The 27,344-nt window shown below is 41.0% G+C and overlaps 1 protein-coding gene across 1 annotated transcript in view; it reads right to left on the minus strand.

Moving 5' to 3' along the window:
- COL6A6 (collagen type VI alpha 6 chain) overlaps positions 1 to 27,344 on the minus strand; it is a 105,947-nt gene that overhangs the window by 9,707 nt on the left and 68,896 nt on the right. The window contains exons 28-35 of the mRNA XM_040636823.1: positions 24,519 to 24,581; positions 23,380 to 23,415; positions 23,232 to 23,268; positions 21,363 to 21,374; positions 17,768 to 18,261; positions 7,373 to 7,469; positions 3,854 to 4,525; positions 923 to 1,016 (exon numbers count right to left, since the gene is read on the minus strand). Of these exons, the coding sequence (XP_040492757.1) occupies positions 923 to 1,016; positions 3,854 to 4,525; positions 7,373 to 7,469; positions 17,768 to 18,261; positions 21,363 to 21,374; positions 23,232 to 23,268; positions 23,380 to 23,415; positions 24,519 to 24,581 (1,505 nt within the window). The remainder of the gene's footprint in view (positions 1 to 922; positions 1,017 to 3,853; positions 4,526 to 7,372; positions 7,470 to 17,767; positions 18,262 to 21,362; positions 21,375 to 23,231; positions 23,269 to 23,379; positions 23,416 to 24,518; positions 24,582 to 27,344) is intronic.

A 27,344-nucleotide genomic window follows, 5' to 3' on the forward strand; every position in this document is an offset into this window, starting at 1 on the left:
CTGGGAGACTGTGAAATAGCCTGTCAACCAGTGGTCTTAGCATTCCTTAATTCTTGCCTGACTCCGTTATTACACTAGAGATTTCAAATTGGTGATATTTAAAGAAGATATATTTATTCATAAGAGAGAGAGAATGTGCAAGAGCAGGAAGAGCAGAGGGAAGGGGAGAGAGTCCCAAGCAGGCTCTGCCCTGAGCACAGAGCCCGATGCGGGGCTCGATCTCACAACTCTGAGATCATGACCTGAGCCAAAACCAAGAGTTGGACACAACTGACTGCACCACCATTTTCCTCTATATTTATTAGCTAGCATACTTCTATAAAAAAAGAACTTTTACTACCCCCCTCCCTTTTCGGATCTCTATATAGACTTGTGGATTTTAAAAATTCATTCTGTAATAATCCATTATCATTATTCTTTCTGATGTCAAACTGTCCAAAATCAGGCCCGTGGGAATCTTTTCAAGATAGTTCCTTTGTCCTTTTGCCACAATACTGCTAGTTTTTGACTACTTCCTTGCTTTCTGGCGTAACAAATATTTGAGAGTCATACTGTACTTTCCCTGCTACAGTCTAGAGTTAGCTTTTTTCTCCAAGAAACCCTGGTTCCTTTGAGTGGGGAATGATATTTAGAAACCACTAGCTGGCCATTAAGTATGCTCATTGCCACTGAAGTGGCCCATTGGTTATTTCCTCATTTAGATTTTCCACTTTTAAAAATCTCTGGTTGTTTTTCAGATTAACCTGGTCATTTTTTTATTATCTCTTATTCCCTCAAATTATATTTTAATAATATCATGTAACAATAGATTTTGTCTAAAGAGGAGGAGGAAGAGGGAGAAGAGGAGGAGGAAGAAATGATAGAGAATGAGGAGAAGAAAGGGGGCACGATTATTTATCAAGTTCTTTCAAGCTGAAAATACCTTCGCCACTGCCGTGGGGGCTGCTTCAGATCTGTAGAGCTGAGTCTACTGCACTTCATTTTGAAGTTTATTGGTGGGTATTTGTTGATTGCACCTAGGAAGAGAAAAGTCTGTGGTGAGTCTCTTACTCATGGCTATTAACATTACAGCAATCCGCTCTGTAGGCAAAGTATCACTGCACTGTTTTCGATACTCATCAAAGGAAGATACCGACTAAGGTGGCCATAGGAGATGAAAGCAGGTTTCTCAGGGGAGTCTCTAAAACTGGGTTTGGAAAATACATCTCTGCTGAATTTATAGGCAGAGCATTCAACTTACTTTTCAATAAGATGCCTTTAGCTGCTAAAGTTGGTCAATGTTAGAGGAGATATTATGAGCTAGTCCTAAAAGTCTGGTCTCTAATTGACATGAACTATTCAGAATAGTTATCTTTTATTTGCTCCTTTGCAATATCAAAATGCAAAGGGAAAGGGATGATCCCTTTATGGTTTCTGCATCATTAACAACAGAAACAATAGTGCCATCTTGGGTTTAATTCATTAGTGGCTCACTTCATTTGGAAGTATATTAATTTTTTATAATAACAAAGCATGCCTCTTCCCACACAACTGAAACATTTAAAAGCCATTTTTTATGGGAAACCTTAAAAAATGTATATTTCCTTGAAGTGTTACATTGAATGGACTTGGTAAACGCAATTAAATCTCTTCCTTGGTGATCAAGGGTCATGAAGTAGCAAGTTTGCCCCGGGTTGTGAAATACACCAGCTTGCAGGCTGGACTGTGCGATTCTAGACTGAGTGGTCCAAAACGGTGATGTCGTGCTTTTGATTTCTTATCTGTCCTGGTTCTAAGCATCAGGCTGTTTGTCAGTTTTGTTTCTCTTAGAAAATGTGTTCTTTCTGATGTGGACTGTGCTTGATGGCCACCTCACAGCATGGTGTCAAATATTTAAGAGTCAGAGAGGGAGCTGCACTAGAATCCCCAGGAGGGCGGTGATGGTGTCCGTTTGGTCACTCCTTGAGAGCCCCACACCTCGGGGCGCCTGGGTGGCTCAGTCGGTTAAGCATCCGGCTCTTAAGTTTCGGCTCAGGTCATGACGTCAGGGTCCTGAGATTGTGCCCTGTGCTGGACCCTGTGCTCAGCGCAGTCTGCTTACATTCTTTCCCCCCCACTTTCCCCCTCTGCTCCTCCCCCACAGCTTGTGCTCTCTAAAATAATTTTTTTTTTTTTTTAAAGACAGCCCCACACTAAACCGCGAGTGGCTCAGAGCAGGTGCCTGATACATACGCGTGGTGTTGAAGGACCATGAGTCTGTGGGCTTGCTATAGGATTACGTTACAGCCTGTTTCAACTTCTAATTTTCAGCTATATTTCAAAGATGGGAGATTTCTGATACTTAAGTTCTAGAAAAGTAATGTATAATTGTGTCACAGTTACGGTTTTCTGAAAGTACTTTATATATGTCCCATCTACCCCAAGTAATTCTTAAAACATCTCTTTTCCTTTCCCTGGGTGGTAGTGGGGTATCATTTTTATCTAATCATAGTTTGACTAATTACCATGAGACACCATGAAGAATTTGGGGGGACTGAGGAAGGAAAGTCCATCTTAAATGTTCTTTCATATTTTTTGCCTCATAAGGAGTGTTTCTTTACAAGTTTCTCAGTCTTTTAATGTGTTATTTTGTTTTACCCTTACAAATGCCTTGTAAGTGCTTTTTTCAGAATGATTCCTGGCCCCCTTTTTTTGCCCTTCTTTTTTCCAGTTCCTCTGATTTCCTATTCCAAAACACACCCACATAAATTTCACTCTAGCAGCCTGTTGCTCCGGTGTTTCTCGAACTGTAATGTGCATATGAATCACCTGGCAGTTTGATAAAAATGCAGGTTCTGGCTCAGAATGTCTGGAGTAGGGCCTGGAATTCTGCATTTTTCACGAGCTCCCAGGAGATGCTGCTGATGTAGGTCCTAGACTCACATGTGGAGCAGGACAGGACGGGAGACACGACCTCAGTACTGTCAACAGGTTCCCAAGGCTCCTCAGACCTCACCTGTAGGGACTAGTGCTTCTCTGCAACCTTCACTGGTCTCACTGTGGAACGTCAGTGACACGTTTGAGACACGAGCAGAATCTCCCGTAAGCTACACTGGGTGTTCAGCCTGTGTATTCACTTTTCTTTATCTGGACTCTAAGGGCTCATTCACCATGAAAATGTTCAGAAACCTGACGACTTCTCAGCCTCCAGAGCCATAGTAGGACGTGGCTTCTTTCTACCCATTCCATTGCATGCAAAGTGAATTGCATACTTTCAAGGCAAAATTATTCCAAGAAATACAGCCCATGTTTCTTTTTTATGAGCACCAGTTACACTAATTGCTGGCATCATAAAAAGTCATTAACAAGGCTGAGAAAGTTTTGCAAGGATGTATCTTTCATTCTGACAGGTAAAATGGTATCTCCTAATACCTCGAACTCTGCTTTTGGAACTTGTAAAAAAGCAAAGCCAAGAATTGCTGAATTTTCCTTTGGCTCTCTCTTTTGGGGGTGTTAACTGATGAAGCTTTCCATCGAAGGGCAGTGTGTGAATGTTACATGGCAAGGATTTCTACTTGATAGCTAAGGTCCAGGCTGTGACTTTACACCCCCAGACTATATTGCTCTATGCAGACAGATGTGTAAGCAGCTAGCTGTTTGTTATGATTGCTTCTCCATAGGAACCAGAGACATAAAAAAGATGAGCCAGAAAATTAAATGCTAGGAATCAGAGTTTTCCTCCCTCTACCGTCCATCATTACAAATTTTCCTTTCTGACCCTGTAGTGCCCTTGAAGACAGAGATTTCCAAGAATCCATGTCAGTTCATCAACCATTCTTTTGGGAATACCAAATATACTCTTAATGTGTAAGAAAGAACAGATTTTATGACTTACGCCTGATTGAGTTTATAAAGGCTCTCACAATCTTCACACTGTATCTGTGGTCAGGTTTATGAATTCGGCCAAGCTGGACCAAGTGGTGATCCAAAGGGTAGCTGGCTAGATCTTCTAGTTCCTTGTCATTCCAAGCAGGGCCAAGGGAAAACACAAATAGGGCATAACCTTGACATTTGGCTCTCAAGGATTCTTTCTTTAAGGTCTCCTTGTCCAAGTGACTGGTTTCCCCAGCAGAGATCACAAATATGACTTTGTTTCTTCTCAGATTGGGAGCATTTAAAAAGATATTGTCCAGGGTCCACTGTAAGGCCTGACCAATGAAAGCGTCTCCATTTAGTTGCTGCACTGATTCTTCCAGGTGCCTCTTCATGAGGCGTTTACTGTTGTAGGTGGTGAGGTTGAACTCAGTTCTAACAGGACTCTTCTGAGTGTTGGGTAGGAAGTTGGGGGGAGCATGGCTTAATAGAGCCACCCGATCTCCAGTGACAGAGGTCTCAGGCTCTGGGGTGATCTCAAAGTGATCTAACAGTGCTCCCAAAAAGTGTCTTATGTCTTCAAATTCAGCACTTCCCACATGCCGGGAGCTGTCCAGAAGGAACGCAGCATCCATGTAAGACTGTGCAGGGGGCGGTTTGGCTTGATCGCAAAAAGCGTCTGGCTTGCAGACATCTGCAGACCAAGAGTCACATAGGGTTACGAAAACAGACTGGACAGAAAAGATAGCATCTCAAATATTTTAACATTTGGAAACTGCATAATCTTTGATATTAAAATAATTACTAAATGACTTTGATATCAACAACAGATTTCCTAGTCCATAGTTTGCATCTATTTTTAAAACGTACAGATTTTACACCCAGTTGGTGTCTTGAATTCCATTCACTAAGGCAATTGACTTTTAAAAATTAAGCTGCTTTCAACAGAAGCTTAATCTTGGCTGTATTTTAAGTTTATAAAGATTGAAGTGGACAGTTTATCTCGTATTAGGGTATACCTTATCATGACATAAAAGCTAATGATCTCTCTAGATAGGAAACAGGTTAAACCAATGGTCCTTATCATTATGCTCACACTGTTCTATGAAACGTAGTATGCTTAAAAAGAGTGGAAAAAGATCAATGAATTCTTTTACTTCAATTTAAATAAAGGTTTGTAACTCAATGTCCATCTGGGTGTGGACACTAAGGACAAAGCTCTAGCTCATGTTTGTACCTCCAGTGTGCTTGTTAATTGAAACCTCAATACGTGATTGTTAAATACATGAATATAAATCTTGCATATTAGTAGGCTTTCATAAAATATGGGGTCATTTTAATAAATATGCATATCTCATTTAGCAAAATAATGTGTAGTAATAAAACAGAAAGTGAATTCCATTGAATCTGACCACAATGAATATTCAGAGGAATAAAAAAAAATTTGGAAATGGAAAGATCTTAGGGGTCACCTAATCTAATTTTACAGAAGAGACTGATGGTAAGAGGGTAAAATCATTCTGCCAAACAATACGCAAGTGTTTCTAGAAGTTTCTGCATATGAAGTCAGGGTTTATTGTGAGAGATAAGGCCATGTGGTATGGCAGTGGGTAGGGTCCTTGGCCTAAGAGCTAGGATGCCTGGGCTCTGGTCTTACCCAAGTCACCACTGGGCCTCAATTCTGCACAGTTAGGTGGGTGGGTCAGATTCACCCAGAGAACCCTTCCAGGGCCAACCTCTGCAATCTTGAGGTTTTCAGTAATATTTGGTTAAGGCTGAGAATGCCTCTTCAAAAACTAAAGAGAAGAGAGATGGAATGACAAGCGTGTGGACAGCTGGTACTTAGATATGCGCCTGGAGCAGGAATAAAAGCAGTCAGATGAAAGGTTAAAAACCAGAATGCAGATCCTTGGGGATGTAGCAAACTTCCTAACTTCAATCTTGCTCACGGACTCCATAAAGCTGTGGCTTTGCACAAGTTATGTTTCCCTTACTGAAATTCGGGACAATTTTACGACCGCGTTTAACGGTCGAATGACAGAACAGTCACCTGTGTGCTAGGCAGTTTCTAAAATCAGAGACAGCAGGCTGCCCATTTGCTCAATTTTGTTGGGTTTTTTAATTGCAGGAAACAACAGCCAAAATATCTTCCCTTATATGCCTCAGAGACAAAACAAGGATTTAAGCCAAGAAACGGGGCCAAAGTCTATCCCCAGTCACACATGTACAACTTCTGACTCTGACTGTAACATACCAGCACACGAGTGTAACTGATGTGTCTGCACCCCGTGCTGAGGGTGGGGTGGGTGCCTTGAGTAGGACGACCGGGGCCTAAACAACCCCTTGCCACTGAGAGGGACAGGGTTGGGAGGGAGGCAGAGCAGGGAGGGAGAAGGAAGGTGGGGAGAGGGGAAGGGAGGAGAGACTAATGAGTAGAGGGAAGCATGGGGGAGACAGAATAGAGGGGTGTCTGAAGCAATCCCACTTCTCAGACTTACCACCTCCCTGTGACGTCACTTATATGGCAAGCATTAGCATCTCACTGATCCACATGGAGAAGGAGAGGAATCAATCATTTTCTTCAAAACCAAAATACCAAGTGCCAGGGAGAATAACAGGATCTCTGTTACGCGTAAGTGGCAGCACTGTGCGGCCAGCCTTCTTGGGTTTGGCTGTGCCATCTGCCAAATTATCTCACCTCTCCAAGCCCCCTTTTTGTCATCTGTCAAGTGGAGTTAGTAACAGTTCAAATGTCTCAAGGTGATTATAAAAAGGGCGTGAGACAATAAGAGTGCTTGGAACGGAATAAGCACACTAGCTTCACCACCACCACGTTACATACATGAGACAATAAGAGTGCTTGGAACGGAATAAGCACACTAGCTTCACCACCACCACCATGTTACATAGAGCAATTAGAACAGTGCGTGGCTCATAAGAAATGTCTGAGAACTCTTAGAAATCACACCCACTGGTGACTGCAGTGGCTTCCACTGTCTTCATAATTACTGGAACACTCAAATTACCAGCATACTCACCCACAGCGGCTTCTCTAGCTAGCCCTATAAATTGTGTATAAAACACTGCCACGGACAAACCAGCATGGCAAAACTTTCTGATGCCCCCTTTCAATGAAAAACGCATGGGTGTCTACTAATTTCCACTTGTACTATAAAGCATTTCTTGGGGTGGGGGGGTTGTGAACGTTTGAGATTTAGAAGACACATAAATATACTTTACAGCATGAAAACCTTGGCAACGAGATGGGCTGAATTTTTCTAATAATTGTTACTGTTTCCTGGAAGCTGCAGAAGCGTGGAGGGCCTGGAATGCAATCCTCCTGCTAGGATACCTGGGAGGAGCCCTGCTGGCGGGGCCTCCATCTGTGGACCATGCAGTATGAGGAAGTGACCCCAGAGCCCCAGGGAAATCTTCCCAAGGCCACTCGTACCCCTGCTGCCAAGGTCCAGCCAGTCCTGCCAACAATGACTCAGTGTGCTTAACAGGCCTGATCAAATTATATTCTCTCTGTGGGTCTCACCATAGCAGAAAGTGCACCGCTGGAGTCTCTCTAACGCTGGCGCGTAGTCGGTCCCGGATGGAACCATTATGACTTGGAATGTGCCAGTGTCATCAATCTGCAAGAAGCAGAAGAAAAAGAACAGCTTAGTGGGTGGGGCTGCAGGAATCCCCCGGGATTGTTCAGAGCACTGAGATCTTCTGAGGGCAGCACTGCTAAAGAAGGTCATAGGGAAGCCTAGCACGCGTCAGGGTGGCTAAGAGCCCTACTCAGGGTTAAGCTCTGCTGTTCCCTTTAGCTGTATATCAGGTTCCTTTGTCTCTCCTCACCTACAAAATGGGATATTCACACTACTACCTAACAGGGATACAGTGGGCATTAAAAGGGTCCATAATCAAAAGGCACTTATTGGCACAGGGTGGGTGCTGTGTGGGTCATTAGAGACCACAAAGCACTTTCCTATTCATTATCTCAGCAACCAGTGAGTTTGTTCTTATGTGCACGTGCCCATTTTACAGATGAGGATGCTGAAGCTCAAAGGAGGGTGAGAGGACTGATCAAAAGACAATGGACATGGAAGCCATTGAAGGAAGAGCGTCAGAGGACACCCCCTTCCCCACCCCCGCACACACACCCCAAGTTCCAGAGAACCAAGTGAAATCAGACTGTACTTTACAACTGTCTTTGAGTTCCCATTATGAACCAGGTATGAACCAACAAATGTTGGAGAGGATGTGGAGGAAGGGGATCCGTCTTACACTCTTGGTGGGAATGCAAGTTGGTACAGCCACTTTGGAAAACAGTGTGGAGGTCCCTTAAAAAGTTAAAAATTGAGCTACCCTATGACCCAGCAATTGCACTACTGGGTATTTACCCCAAAGATACAGATGTAGTGAAGAGAAGGGCCATATGCACCCCAATGTTCATAGCAGCAATGTCCACAATAGCTAAATCGTGGAAGGAGCCGAGATGCCCTTCAACAGATGACTGCATTAAGAAGATGTGGTCCATATATACAATGGAATATTACTCAGCTATCAGAAAGAACGATTACCCAACATTTGCAGCAACATGGACGGGACTGGAGGAGATAATGCTAAGTGAAATAAGTCAAGCACAGAAAGACAATTATCATATGGTTTCACTCATTTATGGAACATAAGAAATAGGAAGATCGGTAGGAGAAGGAAGGGAAGAATGAAGGGGGGGGGGTAAACAGAAGGGGGAATGAACCATGAGAGACTGTGGACTTTGGGAAACAAACTGAGGGCTTCAGAGGGAAGGGGGGTGGGGCAATGGGATAGACCGGTGATGGGTAGTAAGGAGGGCACGTATCGCATGGTGCACTGGGTGTTATACGCAAACAATGAATCATGGAACATTACATCAAAAACTAGGGATATACTATATGGTGACTAATATAACAAAATAAAAATTATTAAAAAAAAAAAATGAACCAGGTATGGAAGCTGTCTTTGCAGAGCCAGATCCACATCCAGGCAGCTCTCCTCTGAACAACTCCCAGCCCCTTCTAATTCAGTCCCATTGTTAGTAACCTCTCTACGGAGTTTGAGGCTGGAGAGCAGCTGTAGGCTGGCCATGTTCTAACTGAGGAGCAATGGGAAGCAAATGAGGGAAATGGGAAGGAGGAAAGGTGGTGGGGGCTTTCGCTAAGGCTTGTCTTTGTTTCTGCCCATCTTTTCTTCTGTGTAGAAGAGATGGGGAGAAATCTGTGCTCACCGGAATTCCTCCCTAGAAGACCACTGTGTTTGCCTTCATGAGCTGGATGGGCTAGAGGGGGAGACTTGGAGGAAAGATGTGGTAACTGAAGCTTTTGGCATGAGTTGTAGGCAAAATATATAGAAAAAAGAATGGTTAGTGCCTGGGAAAGGCTGAGAAGAAAGAAACAGAGGAGGGGGGGAAGGTTGTGGTAGGAGAGAAGAGAGAAAAAAAGATGCTGTGATGACAGAGCAGTGCTGCTGGGACAGGGTGGTGGTGACAAATGGGGACATTCTTCAGTGGAACACAGCCCCTGCATAATGGTGCCCCTTCTTGTGACTCACTACCTTCAGTAAAATCTGTACTGCCCACTGATTCTTCCTGCGAATGGATTCTTTGAAGAAAGGCTGAATCGTGTGTCCAAGTAAGCACAGAGTGAAAACAGAAACTGCTTACCTGGACTCTAAGCCAGAGGACACCTGGGTTATAGCTGCATCTTCATAATCAGTTTACCTGGGGTACGTGCATGTGTGCACTTCAGCTAGCTTAAACTGGTCTTGGTAACGTGTAAAAAACAGTCTTGACTCTTGAATAATACAACAGCACAATTAGTCTGTATTGTTAATGGCTTCTAATAGGTGTCTGAGCAGTGTTTCCAGTGAATCATGCCCTCACTGCCTCTGGATTGTGATGAGTGACCAGGAAACCAAACCCAGAGAGCACGGATCGGACCATCTGGTAGGAGCAAAGTGCTTTCTTACTGCCAACTATCAGGATCCAAGGGGAAAAAAAAAAATCACAAAATGTTTGAGCTAGGAGAAATCTCAGGAACCATGTAGTCCAATTCTTTCCTTTACAGATAAGGAAAGTGAGTCCAGAGAGGGGTGGAATATGGGAGGCTTCAGTTTAAATTTTGCTTTCTCCAAATAAGACTACGTCCCATCTGCTGCATTAGCTGCTTTTATGATCACTGCTGTGTGTCAGGGAGTCTAACTTAGTTTAGAGCGGTGTTCTGCAGGTGTCATCCAGGGACTGTTGCCATTTGTTAACTAGTCTGTCTTCTGCATGTCTAGACTGTGACAACTTCCACGCTTCTGGCAGTGGAGCTGGTTGATAATTTAGGCTTCACATTTAATCATGTATCGACATGTTGGTGTCAACTTAAAACATCGTCCTTCTCTTACTGAGTTTAGCGTGTTGCTTTACTAGGAGGGTTCACAGGGGGTCTGTGCTCTCCCTGTCCTCCCACCTGTCCTCCCACCAAAGTAATCTCCTAGTCAATAGAGTTTGGCAGATGTGGTTTTAGAGATCACTGCTACACATCATTGGACCAACTATAGTTAGCCTATTACAGAGAACTCCTTAGGCTAAATGAGGATTGAGGATTTAAAATAAAAGGCTACCATGGTTCACTCTTCTCCGTTCTCACTTTTTGCTGTTATTAAGTCCACAGATGGGCTATAGGAGGCTTTCAGCAAATGGTTCTGGAGGATACCCTCTTCTTTCATTTCTAACCATCATGGGGCTCTATAAATTGGTGTGTTCAAGAAATTATACAATTAATAATATGTGTAATCATCTTTCTTTAGACAATTCTATATTAATAAAGAAAATCTTTTTAAAAATAAAAAGGCTGAGTGGTCAAAGTGCCAAGGTTTCCCATTAAACTCCCTACCCCACCCATTCCATCTCTGTCTCCACACAAGAATAACCTGTAACGTCAATATTATACTTAATATTTCTCTCATTTGCAATGTTAAACAGCAGAGTAAAAGGAAAAAAGGCTAGCTAAAAAAAGAGGTATCTAAGTCTATTAGAAAGGGAGACCCACTCTAAGTTAGAATTCTTTATGGGCAGCAAGTAAAATTTCACCAGAAGTAAGAGGTAATTGCCAAACACACTTAGAGGGGAAAACCTGGTGGCAAAGCAAAGCTGAGACTGAGGTATTTCCAGTCAAAAATGGCCTTCCGTTTCAGAAGGGATGAATAGCCACTCGGCTTGACACCATCGTGAGAAATTTCCAAGAGGGAGGTCAAAGTCCATGTACTAAGGGAAATCAGTGCCAGTTGTCAGAACATCTGCTTCCAAGCCCTGCGGCATGCGCCTGCATGGGGCCCAAATTTCACACTGGACTGCTGAACTCTCAGACGAATCAAGATTTAGAAAAGCCAAGATAATTATGAAACAAATTAGGGTTTTAAAATATGGCCCACAAATAAAAACTCATTGTCACTAAATTTTTGAGTTCTATTCTTGACATAATAAACCACAATTCAAGTGTAGGGAAGCACAACCAAACAGAATGGATAAAAGAAAGAAAAAGAGGGCAAAAGGAGAAGTAATAACATAATTTCCCTTCTGTAATGCCACGTATCAGTATTGGGTTCTCAACTTGTATACATGCCTCTATTCGGAACCTTTCTAGACGCCCTGCTTAGTTCCACCCTCTACTGGCAGCTCCATGAGAGGGGGTCTTTTGGTTTTCCACTTCTGTGTCTCCACAGCCTAGGATAGCACCTGGTATACATGAGGTGCTCACTAAGCATTTGCTGGATGAACGAACCTTGGCTCCAATTCTGACTTCTGTCTGCACCTCTAATTCTACTCAAGAGGTGTTTGGAGCCAATGTTGCTCAGATTTTGGAAGGTCATTGTCAAGAATCTGAATCTTCATTGGTGCTCTTTTGAGATCAAGTCTTTCAAGAAAGGAGCAAAGAGCCTCTTGCGGATTTGGCTAGGAACTCTAAGTGAGACTGTTAATACTCAAAAGATTTTAAAACAAACCAACAAAGTATGTTTTCTCAAGTTATAGGCTATGCACACACCTTTGAGTGGATGTTGAAATTGTGTTTAAGTTTATATCACAAGTACTATCAATTGTTTGCATTAGGATAGTCTCTTGTCTTGTGACTAAACAAAGCAAAGGGACAACGGGGCTCTCAATAAACAGAAGGAATTATGAGTCTGTGTGTCACCATATCTACTCACAGAGCTTTTGAGCTGCTGTGTTCCATAGCAGCTTCATTTGCAAGGCATGGCCCAGCCTTTTCTAATCGATGTGCATTTTCCCTTCTGAGCCTGGTCTATCAGCCTGTCCATGACACTAATAGCAGCGTCAGCTCCTTTACAACCTAGATGTCAATTTTGTTAAATCGATTTTAGTTAATCATCAAGCAGATAAATAATAGCAATTAGAGGAAAAGCTATCATTCTTGAATATTTACTACGTACTAGGCACGGAGGCATGGTGTCCCATCATTTCATCTACACAACAGCTCCAGGAAACAGGCACTGCTTTCCATACTTTATAGATGAATACTCTATTTCAACTCTGTTGTGCTTATTTGACACCTTCCTAGAAAATTATGGAGGTGGAAAGGGCCCCAAAGGCACCTGCAGATTGAAAGTGAAAGGATGAAGAAACGTTTATCATGCAAATGGATGTGAGAAGAAAGCTGGGGTAACAATACTTGTATCTGACAAAACAGACTTTAAAACAAAAATGGTAACAAAAGACAAAGGACATTATACAATAAGACAAACCAACAAGCATTATGTAAAAATTACAAATATTTATGCATCCAACATGGGAGCACCTAAATACTTAAAGCAGTTAATAACAAACAGAAAGTAATCAATAATAACGCAATAATACTAAGAGACTTTATCACCCCACTTACATCAATGAACAGATCATCCAAACAGAAAAAAATCAAGGAAAAGGTGGCTCTGAATGACACATTGGGCCAGATGGATTTAACAGAAATATTCAGAACATTCCATCCTAAAACAGCACAGTACACATTCTTCCAAACAGATTCAGAACAGATCATATATTTGGCCACAAACCAAGTCTCAAGAAATTAAAAAAGATTGAAGTCATACCGTGCTTTTTTTGTGATCACAACGCTATGACACTAGAAATCAATCGCAAGATAAATAATCTAGAAAGAGCACAAATACATGGACGTTAAACAACATTCTATTAAACAATGAATGGGTCAACCAAGAAATCAAAGAGGAAATGGAAAAATACATGGAGACAAATGAAAATGAAAACACAATAATTCAATCTTTGGGCAGCAAAAGCAGTTCTAGGAAGGATGTTTATAGCAATACAGGCCTACCTCAAGAAGCAAGAAAAATCTCAAACAACCTAATATTACAATGAAAGGAGCTAGAAAAGGAAAAACAAAACCCAAAACCAGTAGAAGGAAGGAAATGATAAAGATTAGAGCAGAAATAGATGAAATAGAAACTAAAAAACACAATAAAACGGATCAATGACACCAGGAACTGGTTCTTTGAAGACAAAAAACATTGATAAGCCAGATTCATCAAAACAGAGAGGACTCAAATAAACAAAATCAGAAGTGAAAGAGGAGCAATAACTACTGACACCACAGAAATACAAAGGACCATAAGAGACTATTTCGAAAGATTATATGCCAACAAATTGGACAGCCTAGAAGAAATGGACAAATTCCTAGGAACATATAACCTCCCAAAACTGAAGCAGGAAGAAATAAAAAATTTGAACAGACCTATTACCAGTAATGAAATTGAATCAGTAATAAGAAAAAAAAACCTCTCGACAAACAAAACTCCAGGATGGATGGCTTCACAGGTGAATTCCACCAGACATTTAAAGAATTAATACCTATTCTTCTCAAACTACTCCAAAAATAGAGGAAGGAAAACTTCTAAATTCATTCTCTGAGGTCAGCATTACGCTGATACCAAAACCAGATAAAGACACTACAAAAAAAGAGAACTGCCGGCCAATATCTCTAATGAACATAGATGCAAAAATCCTTAATAAAATATTAGCAAACTGAATCCAACAATACACGAAAAAAATTATTCACTGTGATCAAGTGGGATTTACTCCTGGAATGCAAGAGTGGTTCAATATTCACAAATCAATCAATGTGATATATGATGTCAATAAGAAAAAGGATAAGAACCATGTGATGATGTCAATAGATGTGGAAAAAGCATTTGACAAACTACAACATCCATTCATAATAAAAACCCTCAACAAAGTAGGTTTAAAGAGACTATATCCCAACATAATAAAGATCATATATAAAAAACCCACAGCTAATATCATACTCAATGCTGAAAAATTAAGAGCTTTCCCCCTAAGGTCAGGAATAAAGCAAGGATGTCCACTCTCAACACTTTTATTCAACATAGTACTAGAAGTCCTAGCCACAGCAATCAGGTAAGTTATAAAAGGCATCCAAATTGGTAAGGAAAAAGTATAATTGTAACTATTTGCAGATGACATACTATATATAGAAAACCCTAAAGACTCCAATGAAAAACTACTAGAACTGATAAATGAATTCAGTAAGGTCAAAAATACAAAAATCAGGGGCGCCTGGGTGGCACAGTGGTTAAGCGCCTGCCTTCGGCTCAGGGCGTGATCCCGGCGTTATGGGATCGAGCCCCACATCAGGCTCCTCTGCTGGGAGCCTGCTCTTCCTCTCCCACTCCCCCTGCTTGTGTTCCCTCTCTCGCTGGCTGTCCCTATCTCTGTCAAATAAATAAATAAAATCTTTAAAAAAAATACAAAAATCAATGTATTTGAAATATGTTGTATTTCTATACATCAATAATGAAGCAACAGAGAAATTAAGAAAGCAATTCCATTTATAATCACACCAAAAAGAATAAAATACCTAGGAATAAACTTAACCTAGGAGATGAAAGACCTGTACCCTGAAAACTGTAAGACATTAATGAAAGAAACTGAAGATGACCCAGATGGAAAGATATTCTATACTCATGGATTGGAAGAACAAATATTGTTAAAATGTCCATACTACCCAAAGCAATCTACAAATTCAATGCAATCCCCATCAAAACATCAACAGCATTTTTCACAGAACCAGAACAAATAATCTTAAAATTTGTATGGAACCACAAAAGACCTGAAATAGCCAAAACAATCCTGGAGGTATCACAATTCCAGATTTCAAGTTATACTGAAAAGCTATGATAATTAAAACAGTATGGTACTGGCACAAAATAGAGACATAGATCAATGGAACAGGATAGAAAAGCCCAGAAACAAACTCATGATTATTTGGTCAATTAGTCTTCGGGAAAAAGACAGTCTCTTCAACAAATGGTGTTGGGAAAACTGGACAGCTACAAGTAAAAGAATGAAACTGGACCACTTACACCATACACAAAAATGAAGTCAAAACGGATCAAATATGAGACCTAAATATGAGACCTGAAACCATAAAAATCCTAGGAGAAAGCATAAACAGTAAGTTCTCTGACACTGGTGTAGCAACTTTTTTCTAGATACATCTCCTGAGGCAAGGGAAACAAAAGCAAAATTAAACTATTGGGACTACATCAAAATAAGAAATTTCTGCAGAGTGAAGGAAGCAATCAACAAAACCAAAAGTCAGCCTACTGAATGGGAGAAGATATCTGCAAATGACATATCCAATTAGTTAGTATTCAAAATATATAAAAAACTGATATAACTCAACACCCCAAAACCCCAAATAATCCAATTAAAAATGGGCAGACACATGAACAGACATCTCTTCAAAGAAGACATCCAGATGGCCAACAGACACATGAAAAGATGCTCAACATCATTCATCACCAGGGAAATGCAGATCAAAACCACAATGAGATAGCACCTCACACCTGTCAGAATGGCTAAAACCAAACCTCAAGAAATAACAAGTGTTGGCAAGGATGTTTAGAAAAAGGAACTCTCATGCTCTGTTGGTGGGAATGTGAACTGGTATAGCCACTGTGGGAAAACAATATGGAGGTTCCTCAAAAACTTAAAAATAGAACTACCCTGGGGCATCTGGGTGGTTCAGTCAGTTAAACATCTGACTCTTAATCTCAGCTCAGGTCTTGATCTCAGGGTTGTGAGTTCAAGCCCCTCATTGGGCTCCGTGCTGGGCATGGAGCCTACTTAAAAAAGAAAAAAGAAAAGAAACAAAAAAAGGAACTACCCTACAATCCAGTAATCACACTACTGGGTATTTACCTTTACCCAAAGAATATGAAAAATTAATTCAAAGGGATATATGTACCCCTCAAAAAATAGACTCCCACCTATAGAGAACAAACTGGTGGTTACCAGAAGGGAGGTGGGGGGGATGGGGGAAATAAGTGAAGGGGAATTAAGAATACACCTATCGTAGGGTGCCTGGGTGGCTTATCGGTTAAGCATTCAGTCTTGATTTCTGCTCAGGTCAGGATCTCAGGGTTGGGAGATCAAGCCCTGCCCCAGGCTCCAAACTCAGCATGGAGTCTGTTCCAGATTCTTTCTCTCCCTCTCCTTCTGCCCCTCCCTGCACTCTAGCTCACTCTCTCTCTCAAAATAAATAAATTTTTTAAAAAAGAATTCAGATAAATGGATAAAGAAGATGTGGTGTATACATATACAGCGGAATATTATGCAGCCATCAAAAATTTGAAATCTTGCCATTTGCAGTGATGTGGATGGAACCAGAGGGCATTATGCTAAGGGAAATAAGTCAACCTGAGAAAGACAATTATCATATGATCTCACTGATACGTGGAATTTGAGAAACAAGGCAGAGGATCATAGGGGAAAAGAGGAAAAAATGAAACAAGATGAAACCAGAGAGGGAGACAAACCGTAAGAGACTCTTAATCTCAGGAAAAAAACTGAGGGTTTCTGGAGTGGAGGGGGGTGGGAGGGATGGGGTAACTGGGTGATGGACATTGGGAGGGTATGTGCTATGGTGAGCGCTATGAATCGTGTAAGATTGATGAATCACAGACCCATACCCCTGAAACAAATAATACATTATATGTTAATAAAAAAATGAAAAATAAAACAGTTCATTATTTTCAAGGGAAAAAAAAGAATACACCTATCACAATGCGCACTGAGTAATGTATAGAATTGTTGAATCACTATCTTGTACACCTGAAACTAACATAATACTGTATATTAACTATATTGGAATTAAAGTAAAAAACTCAGTAAAAAAAGTTCCCATCACAATAAAACACTTTTATAACTAGGTGTGGTGGTAATGTTAACTAGGCTTACTGTGGTGATCTTTTCACAATATTTACAAATATTTAATCATGTTGCACACCTGAAGTTAATACAGTGTTATATGTCAGTTTACCTCAAAAAAGGTCTTCTTGACCCCAGGTGGTTTATTTATATAGCTCCCCAACCAAAGAAGCTATAATAACTAGGATGGCTTTTCCTTTATAAAGTTTGGATAGTCATATGTTTGGTGAAGTTATGAAATCAGTCAACTGGTTTTCATTGTATAGCAACTATTGCTACTGGCCACATAAATGACATCAATGAACGTCTACTGGCCTTCCTGCTACACCCAGAGGCAACTCAGAGAGTTCCTTGGAGAAGCACTAGAATAGCCAACCTGGGTTCGTGTCCTGACGTGGCCACTTCTTAGCCATGTGAACCCAGGCATACAGATTCAACCTCTCCAGGTTGTTTTCTCACTGATAAAATGTGAATAATAATTATAAATCTCCCTTACATACTACCTGTGAGAATTAAACAGGATAATGCATACAAAGGGCTTAGCGTATCCCTGGTACATAGAAAAAAATAGTGTAGTTCAATGCTTTCTTACAGAGGCTTCTGAATGTAGCCCCCCCTCCAAAAAGAAAAGTCACGTGCAAGTCGTAACCATCTTACCGCAAACGCACGCTTGACGGAGGGCACGTTGCTGAACGCGATCACGACCGGAATGATGTCAAGGGCACTGAATTCCATAGTGGCCGCGGCAATGGTCTGGGCATCGGCAGACTGACCGCTGCTGAAGAAGGTGGCGATTCTTCTCGTGTGCGCGCCTGGAAGCGTTCGCTTGAAGACGTTCCTGGAGATGAACCTCATCACTTTGCCGATCTCCCTGCTGTCCGAGGACCGCTCGTAAGGAATAGCTTCGATCTCCCTGAGGAGCTGCGGCTTCCGGTAGGCGTCTGAGAAGCGGACGAGGTGCCGGGCGTGAGAGGTATAGGTGAGGATGGCGATGCGCGCGCCCACCGGGCAGCTGGTCTCCCGGACCCGGACGCCCCTCACCAGGGAAGACATCAGCTCCTTCATGCGCTCGAATTCCTGCTTGGTGACATCTCGAGACTGGTCCAAGGCAAACACCAATTCGGTGGGATGCACCGGGCATTCTGGTTCTCCTGGAAGGCAAGAACATGCTCCCGATGTAGCATGCTTACTTAAAAAAATTTTTTTGAAAAGATACATAGAGGGCAAGGTAATTTTAAATGATAAATATGCAAAAACTTAAACATTAAATAAGCATTAAATGCTAAAATGAGCAGTTGAAATATTAAATGTTGAAATCTGGAATGAAAATGCTATTTTTAAAATTGAATTTGCTCTTTTAAATAAAGCCCAAGAGAAAGTATCATTCAATTTGAGTTTTTATGCAATTTGTAAGTTAATGACCAAATTCCTTCTAAGTAATCAGAAGTGCATGGATATGCCCTTTTACTTACAGAAATTGGATCACTGGTATTAGGTTTATTGCTGGAACTTTATACAGTTAACTAAACTAAAACATACATGTTTCTACTTAATAAGGAAATGTAATGGGAGTTGAGAAAGGAATGGCTCCAAAAGCTCTGTGACTGATTTCAGAGAGATTGGAAGAGGATGGACGTGCAGTATACAGAAGAGCCCCTCAGATGTGGAGAGTCGGCTGTGCACTAGCCACGTGACCTTGTCCCAGCCCCTTATCTTCTCTGGGCCTCATTTTGCTCATCTGTAAACTGCCGGTCCTGAGCTCAGCCACTGCATCACCCTGGACTGAGGAGTCCAGGAACCAACACAGGCAAGCACTTCGGACAACAGTGCCCGGCGCATGACGGGGGCTCCGCTAAGGTCAGCCGTTACTATTACAATTACTCTTACAGAATTTTCATCGTGAGCACCGTATCACTTAAAAGAATGAGGAAAACTTTCAGGGATATATTTTTATCTAACAGTTGAAAAGGCAGGTTTAACCAATAAATATACCTATTACGTAGAGAAAGTGAATTATTAAACTTGAATGTTAAATGTTAATTTCAGATTTATGTATTGCTCCCAATTCATTCGCTCTAATCCTGGTACCCTGCATTTATCACTGTTGGCACTTTATATTTGTCTGATTAACTGATTAATGTTTTCATCTCCGTGAAGCATGAAGACGGGGACTGCATCTCTCCCGATCTGCCAGATTATTAGTTCCTGCCATTTAGGAGAGTTCTAAGAAATGATGACTGAATGAAGCAGCAGCAAAGGACGGTTCTTGTGCAGCAGGCACAGGACGAACAAAACTTGTATGATGGGGCGATGCCTGGTATCGAGATGTAGGTTGGTAAAAGGAAATCTCAATGATGCACTTCTCTTGGAGGGGTGCCTCCTCTCATTCAGATGCCAGCAAGTCAGATGCAGAGATAATAAAAGCAGCTTGTGGGCTACAGGCTCTTTGAGAACTCAGAAACTCAGATTTGCTGGGGCTGGCCTGGGCTGGTCAAGGAGCGAGTCCACTGCTGTGACCAGCGGAGCTTCGCCCCCATCTTGGTGCTAGATGATTATCTCCTTCTGGTCCTGGGCTCTGTGACCTAATAGGCTAAAGGACCAGTAAGAATAAACATTTAACCCTCAACCAAACCACATCTCAGTGGAGACAGAACATAATTTATTGGCCTCTGAGTCTAACCTAGAAGGCTGAGCAGATGTTAAAAAAAAATTGAGGTCATGTCAACTTTACAATAAAGAACGGAAGTATGACTAAACATGAAAGTGGTTCTGCCAGCTTTTTGTTTGGGCTGTGATTTGCATATGGGAACAACACAACAGGTGCAATTTAGAGATAAAGGGAAAAAAGATTCACAGCCCTGGCTAAAATATGAAAAAATTCTAGTTTTCAGGAAAAAAATTACCTAAAAGGTAATTCGACTTGCAAAACACATGGTCTGAAATCTAGCAAGCTGCCAGGAACCAGAAGATTCTGAAGAACGCTGGGCTGGCTTGCGGTGGTACCTAGGAGGCCCTCCTCAAGGCACAGATGACCACACGGAGACCTAACAGGGCTCTGTGGCCATACACTGTACACTGATGGCTGCTGCTTGGCACAGAGCAGGTGATGACAAGGACAGAGAAGGAGAAGCCACTGACATGGACCCACGGCCCAGCAACGGCAGCCCTCTCCAGGCCGCCACCACATTTGTCTGGAATACCACAACACCCTCCTGACTACTCCTCTGGCCTTTAAACTTACCCTCCCCTACAATCTGCTCTCCCAGAGTAGCCCAAATAAGCGCTCAAAAATCATTCCTCAGCTTATGTTCTTCCTTCAATACTTTGAATAAGCTCTTTAATATCCTCTCATTCCAATTTGAATACAATCCACCCTCCCTGTTTGAATCTAAAAAGTTCAACTTGACCTGGCTTCTGCTTGCTCCATTTTTTCACATGCCAATCTCCCCCTCCCCCACTGGACTGCGGTCAGTTCTTAGGAATTGCCTAGGTCGGTCTTGCATCATGGTCTTTGCACTTGCTGTTCTTTCTCCTGGCTCTTGTAAAGCTGGCTTCTTTTTTTCCCTTCAGTCCAAACTCCAATGTCACTGCCTCAAAGAGGAACCCTCCATCCTAAAGCCACTCTCCCCTCCCCCAACATTATTCTGACAGAGCGCCCTGTTCTTTATCTCGTTCACAGCAACTATAGGATTCCGTATTTCTTTGACGTGTTTAGCATCCGGCTCCTCGGCTAGAATGGAAGCTTCTGAACACAAGAATTATGTCCATCCTATTCAGCCCTGTGTCCCCAGTGCCTAGCACATAATATACTTCCAATAAACATTTGTTGAGTGAGGATGCATCCAGAGGGCACGGATTGATGGGTTTAGACAAAAGGTATAGGATACAAAGGTGTAAGAGGGTAATTGCTGTTAAACGCTGAAATTCTTAACCACTAGACTACAGAGACAATAGAGAAAATGAAGGGAAAGAGACATATTATTACAAAAAAACCTAATGGTAACATACATGGTAATGTTAGTCATTAAAATATTAAAAAAAATCAAACTACTTGGTGGAGAAACAGCTGTGAGGCTCAGCTAACGCTGAGTGATTTATTGGAGGCAGGTCTGTGCTACCAGTATGAGGCAGCAAAGACAGCTCAGATAAAATTTATACCGTTTGGCAGGCAACACACTGTTTTAACTCATCTTTCCAGATGTATGACATTTTGGAGCTTGATTATAACTTGCTGTAAATAAAGATTACTCACCATGTCCGCCAGCTGGGGGAGAAGAACAAAGGAGATTGGGTTATTATTTGGTAGAACGGAGTTCTGTACTGTGTAGGGAAATCATGGCAGGAGAAGCTCTGCCCTGTGTGCTTTTTGTCGACTCAAATTTCGAGGCAACAGAAAGGTCTGGAGAAAATGCAGACGGATCCCAGCATCTTGGCAAAAACAAGATGGGATGGGAGGAGTGGGACAACATAGAGCCATAAATCGGTAGCCTGCAGCCAACTGTCAGAGGGAAAGGACCTCTGCCTGGGACGGAGCATTACACTGCAGAGAGGTGCACTGAATTTGGAAAGGTTAAAAGGTCCTAACCTCCTCTTTATCCTAATTCTTTTCCATGTTGAGATCTATAGATACCGATTTTATACATATGCACATACATCGATCTGTACAGATATGTATTTGTGGGTGTAAACATTACAGGTGGATTTACTCTGAAGTACCCGAAGCATAAATAAGCTTTAGATCTGCACTGTCCAATATGGAAGTCACTAGCCACATGTGACTATTTAAATTTTAATTAAAATTAAGTGTATTAATTTTAGCTTCACAGTAGCACTAACCACCTTTCGAGTACTCAAAGTCACAGATGGCTAGTGGCTACTACATTGAACAGTGTGGTAGAACACCTCCATCACGACAGAAAGTTCCATTGCTTTCGACTTCTCACCTTTTCACTTACCCAGTGCAAGACCCTGAGAAGGGACCTAGCCACATGTTCACATGATCATGTGCTTTTACAATATGCAAAACAAGTTGTTGGTTGTGATTTCCTTTCTTGTTCTAAACAATACTTTCTTTTGAAATAATTTTGTACCTATTTTTGGATTTGTAATTTTGTACTGAGCCTCTCAAATTATAAAAGATTGGGCCTCATCACACTTCGGTCTACCTTTGAGTCATAGTTCCCATGGCTCTAATGTCAAAAAGTGAACTGTGTTAAGACAGCCCAAAGCAACCAGTCTTCATGACTTCACATATATATTTTATTTTCATCATGGGTGGTTCCATTATGGTACAAAAAGGTACAGTTGAGGTCCACATTGCATTCAAAGCTTTAAAAACTGTGTGTCTTTGAGACCAAGGCTCTCTACAGAAATGGGCTCCAAAATACTTTGAAGGAATTTTTCATTCATGGTGTTTATTTGGGAGGTCATTACCCATTTGTAAATAAACACTAACTAGTCAATTCTTTCCTCATCTTGTGTGTGGAATTCCTTTAATGGTGCTAACATATATTTTGATAGAAGATGCTGCTATAGGAGTCTTCAAGCAAATTCAAAAGAGTGTTTGCCAAATCGGAATGCCTTTTTGCTTTAAAAATTTGGAAGGAGAAAAAATATACAGGCAAACATGAGTAATTTTACAAGCAAATCAATCATTCTAATGAAAAGTAATCAAGCATACCTTTCCAGAAAAGAAGTAATAAACAATAAACCAAAGTGCTCCCACCCATCAGGACAGCTTATTATCACAGCTAGCTTTCACACCAGGTGAATTCAATCCTGTGTTACTGTCAGGTGTTAATAAGTTTTAAAAGTTCAGTGTGACTCTCCACTGATTGATTTCACCATCAGAAGAGTTCTGAGCTCATACGTCAATTTTCCCTACGTTGAAAGCACTAGATATATCATTAATTAGCACTCGGAACAGCTTTCAATAGACATGAGGGCCGTCAGATAAGGAGTTAATAGTCACCAGTCTATGTTGACTCAAAATACATGCAGTGGCATCTCTAATGTTAAGAGATTGGCCGGTAAATTGTCTCAATTCTGAGTGCAGAATTCACTGCTCTTCTTCTATGAATGCTTTGACAACTTGGGTGATCAACTTAAGCAGGATACTTACGGCTGTGGTCCCGTACATACTGAATGAGCTCACACATCTGCAGTTCAAAAATAAAACAAAGAATTAACCGACCGACTGCCAGGTCTTCAAGTCTAAAAATAAATTTAATGGAGTACAGAGTATTCTGTTGGAGTCAGGAGATACATACAGAAAATGAAGCCAATCCTCTGGCTCCTTTCACACCCTAGGAAACAAAAGAAATGTGGTCTCATTGCTCTGCACACACTCATCAGTAGCCAGAATGTGCATTAACCTCAGAAAGTGAAGCTTTCTAAAGTTTTTATTCTTATTAAGTTAGAGGAGAAAAAAGAATACACGTAGGAGGACCCTCATCACTGAGTTAAGAGTAACATTCTAGGGGAAATAAACTGTAAGCAGCAAGCTTGATGAACACAAACCTCCAAAGGCCACCTTCCTCCAGCCCTATGTGTGGACAACAAGGGTCACTCAGAACCCAAGGACGGAGCTGAATACTTAACATTGGCATGGAGAGCTTTGGAGCAGGCTTATGGCTTAGATATAGATAAGGCCGAACCATCTATTGTAACTGCCCATCCTTAAGGAACATTCAGAGTTCCTCAACCCCATACTTGGCCTTGGCCATTGAACAGCAACTGAACTGAAACTTCTTCTGTTTCCGTCATTGGTTGGATGACAAAGGGACCAGACTCAAACTGTACATCTGGAAAGGTAATCCCTGTAACAGTCTTCCAAAAATGAATGAATATACATATATATATATAGAGAGAGAGAGATCTGTCTGGATTGGGAATAGAAAGAACAAAGTGGAATTGGTTTTAATTTCACATGTTCAGTTCCATCTTTGGAACAGGAAGAGTCTGACTATTCTCAAAGAGAGACACCCAAGGAAAAATGCAGTGAAGCCCCACCCAAACTCCCGAAGAAAACAAGTTCCATGTGAATACAACTTTGATCATTTATTCCCTGTTTATTAATTTCCTCTCACTTCCCTTCGTTCACTAACCACTTATTGAATATAGGATAGAGGACAAGGTTCGGGCAAATAAAATCCACCAATAATTGAGAAATCATATTTTAGTCCAATACTTTTCATTTCCTCCCTCAAATTCCCCTTACCTCACGAGAAATGGCAACTAATATTTAATCAGCCTTTCCCCCTCCTATCTCTAAGCACATAAATGCGAAAAAATAGCGAAAATAGTTTCCAAGTGCAAAGACAGAAAGCATGAACATTTGGACAATGAAGATTCCATGCACTTTTTACTTAGAAAAGGATCTGGTGTGATTTATGAATTTTCAACTTACCTTGCGTCCAGGAGGTCCTGGCTCCCCAGGGGATCCCATCTCTCCTGGAGGCCCAGTGGATATCTCAAAGCAGAATTTATTTAAAATTATATTTATACATATATGTATAGTGTTTATGGGTGTGTTGTATTTTATTTTTTTTTTAAGATTTATTTATTTGACAGATAATACGCATAAGCGGGGAGAGCAGAAGAGGGAGAAGAATACTCGTGCTGAGCAACCTGATGCGGGACTTGATTCCAGGACTCTGGGATCATGACCTGAGCCGAAGGCAGGTGCTTAATGAAGTGAACCACCCAGGCATCCCTAATGTTTGTGGGTGTGTTTTAAATGTCAAAGGTAATAACACTTTTATTTTAGAACATTGACAGATTTCCAAAAAGCACACAAAAGGAAAAAAATCTTTAGCAATCCTTTTGCTTCCAAATAATCCTTGTTAACATTTGGTGTCGTTTCTTCTAGCATTTTACTTTATTCTTTTAGTATTTTTATATGTTTATATACACTTATATTCTTTTAAAATATAATTTTATACTTTTTCCTGTTATCTTTTAAACTAAATATAATCTCTTGAAGTTTTCATGTTACTAAATTTGGGGGGGGCAAAATCATTTTTAATGGCTGCATAATATTCCATTACACAGATGTACCATAATTTCTTTCATCATTCCCTTATTGTTGGCATTTAGGTTTGCTGCTGTTGTAATAAGTAACACCAAGAAAAATTATATGTTGCAATTCTGATTATTTCCTTAGGGAAGATTGCTAGAACTGGAATTGTTGGATCAAAGGAGAAATTTTTATCTGAATGAGACAGTAGATGACAACAAATAAATGAACAAAAAACCCAGAAAAGCAAAAATTTAAATATAAGAAACCCAAAACAATAAGAAGAAAACACTTAAAAGTTGGCTGGAGATATTTGTAGTGAAATGAGGAATAATAGCAGTAATAAAAACAACTGCTGACTACTTACTATATGCCAAGAATTCTTCCGTGTGCATTTACCAATATAATTTATTATAAAGAAGGCTAAAATTTAATTTAAAAATTAGGGCAATATTCCTTAGTTCATTCAAAATGCCATGGGATTTATAACCTTTACAGGAATGAAAAAATGAAGTTGTCTAAAATCAACTTAATTTGTACAAGTATTATCTACGAGGCAGGGAATCTTTGGGTATTCTACAGTGTGCTGGGTTGAGCAGGGAAAAAAAACCTCATTGATTGTATTTTCTTTAGGAGATAGAGATTAATCTTCCAGGAAAACAAATGGCAAACTGAACATATGCACTGACTTGGCTCCCTTCTCCATGTTGCATTAAAATGATAGTAAGTAGAATTTTATTTTTTTTAAATTTTAAAAGATTTTATTTATTTGAGAGAAAGAGTACGAGCGGGGGCGGAGAGGGAGAAGCAGGCTTCCTGTTGAGCAGGGAGCCTGATGCGGAACTCGATCCCAGGACCCTGGGATCATGACCTGAGCCAAAGGCAGACGCTTAACCATCTGAACCACCCAGACATCCCTAAGTAGATTTTTTTAAAGGGCCAAAAAAAAAAAAAAAAAAAAAAAAAGGTGAGACTGAGAAAGAATATAATAGCCACAAACCTCCAGAGGCTAGAAAGCAGATGTATATGTATTAAATGACTTAGCAGATCTGAAAAAGCTGTATCCTAAGCCAGTAGCAGGGAAAGCCAAGAATCCGTTCCCAAAAGGATCAAGAATTGGCAGCACCGGGTACCTCCAAAAGTGGAGGTGAAGGGGAGGGGCTTAATAAGGAGGACTGGTTGAAAATCATTTTAGGAATCCTCCAATCTCCTCTCCATTCTCTGCAATTGGGTGAATAATCCTTTTTCCATCCCAACAACAGACAGAGGTAAAGCTGAGATATCTGTACCAGGGAACTCCAGGCAGAGTTGAGGGCCCATGGTAACCCTCCTGAAAACAGGGTGATCCAATGAAGATATATGAAATAGACATGAGACCCCTCAGGTTTCCTTTTTCATGTGGTTTCATGAAAACTACAGCCAGACCTTCATCTTCAGGCAGGAAATTGAAACAATCTTCTCAGGGGAATCTGACCAAAGAAGGAAGACCTAAAGATACGGCTATCAGAGGTCTGCTAAGTAAAGAACTCAGCCAGATCTCACTCTTCAGTAAAACTTACAGTTGACCAACTCTAGCAATGTCTTTGGGGCTTCCAATTAGCCTTTTTGTTTTTAATTCTTAAATAGGAAGAGATAACCCATTCTCCAGACATGCTGGAAATAGAGATCCACACGGAAAAAAAAACAAAAAACAAAAACAAACTACAGGAAAAAGACTATGTTGGACAAAGAAGACTGTAGAAATACTAACTTATATTCTCAAAAAGCTAAGAGAAGATGTTTCAACCATGAAACAAGATAGTATAAAAAATATTTGGAGAACAAAAACAAGCTCTTTAAAATTAAATCATGAGAGGAGCACTGTGAAATAGTCCAAAAAATCTCCCAGAAAAGTAGAGCAAAAAGACGACTTAAAAAATAGAGAAGAGATAGGAGCAGAAGGACTGCCTTTTTTTTCTCCTCTCTCTCTCTCTCTCTCTCTTCCCCTCCCCCCCCACCTCTCTCTCCCTCTCTCGTATGAAACCTTGTGAAATTATTTGAGTCTTTAAATCAGTGGTTCTCAACTAGGGAGAATTTTGTCCCCCCCCCCACCAAGGGAAATTTGACAATGTCTGGAGACATTTTTGCTGTCATATGGGGAAGAGTGGAGAAGGGCAGTGCCACAGACGTCTAGTGGGTAGAGAGCAGGGAAGCTACAAAACATCCTCTAATGCACAG

The sequence above is a fragment of the Ursus maritimus genome, unplaced genomic scaffold (assembly GCF_017311325.1).
Source record: "Ursus maritimus isolate PB19 unplaced genomic scaffold, ASM1731132v1 scaffold_20, whole genome shotgun sequence".
Lineage (NCBI taxonomy): Eukaryota > Metazoa > Chordata > Mammalia > Carnivora > Ursidae > Ursus > Ursus maritimus.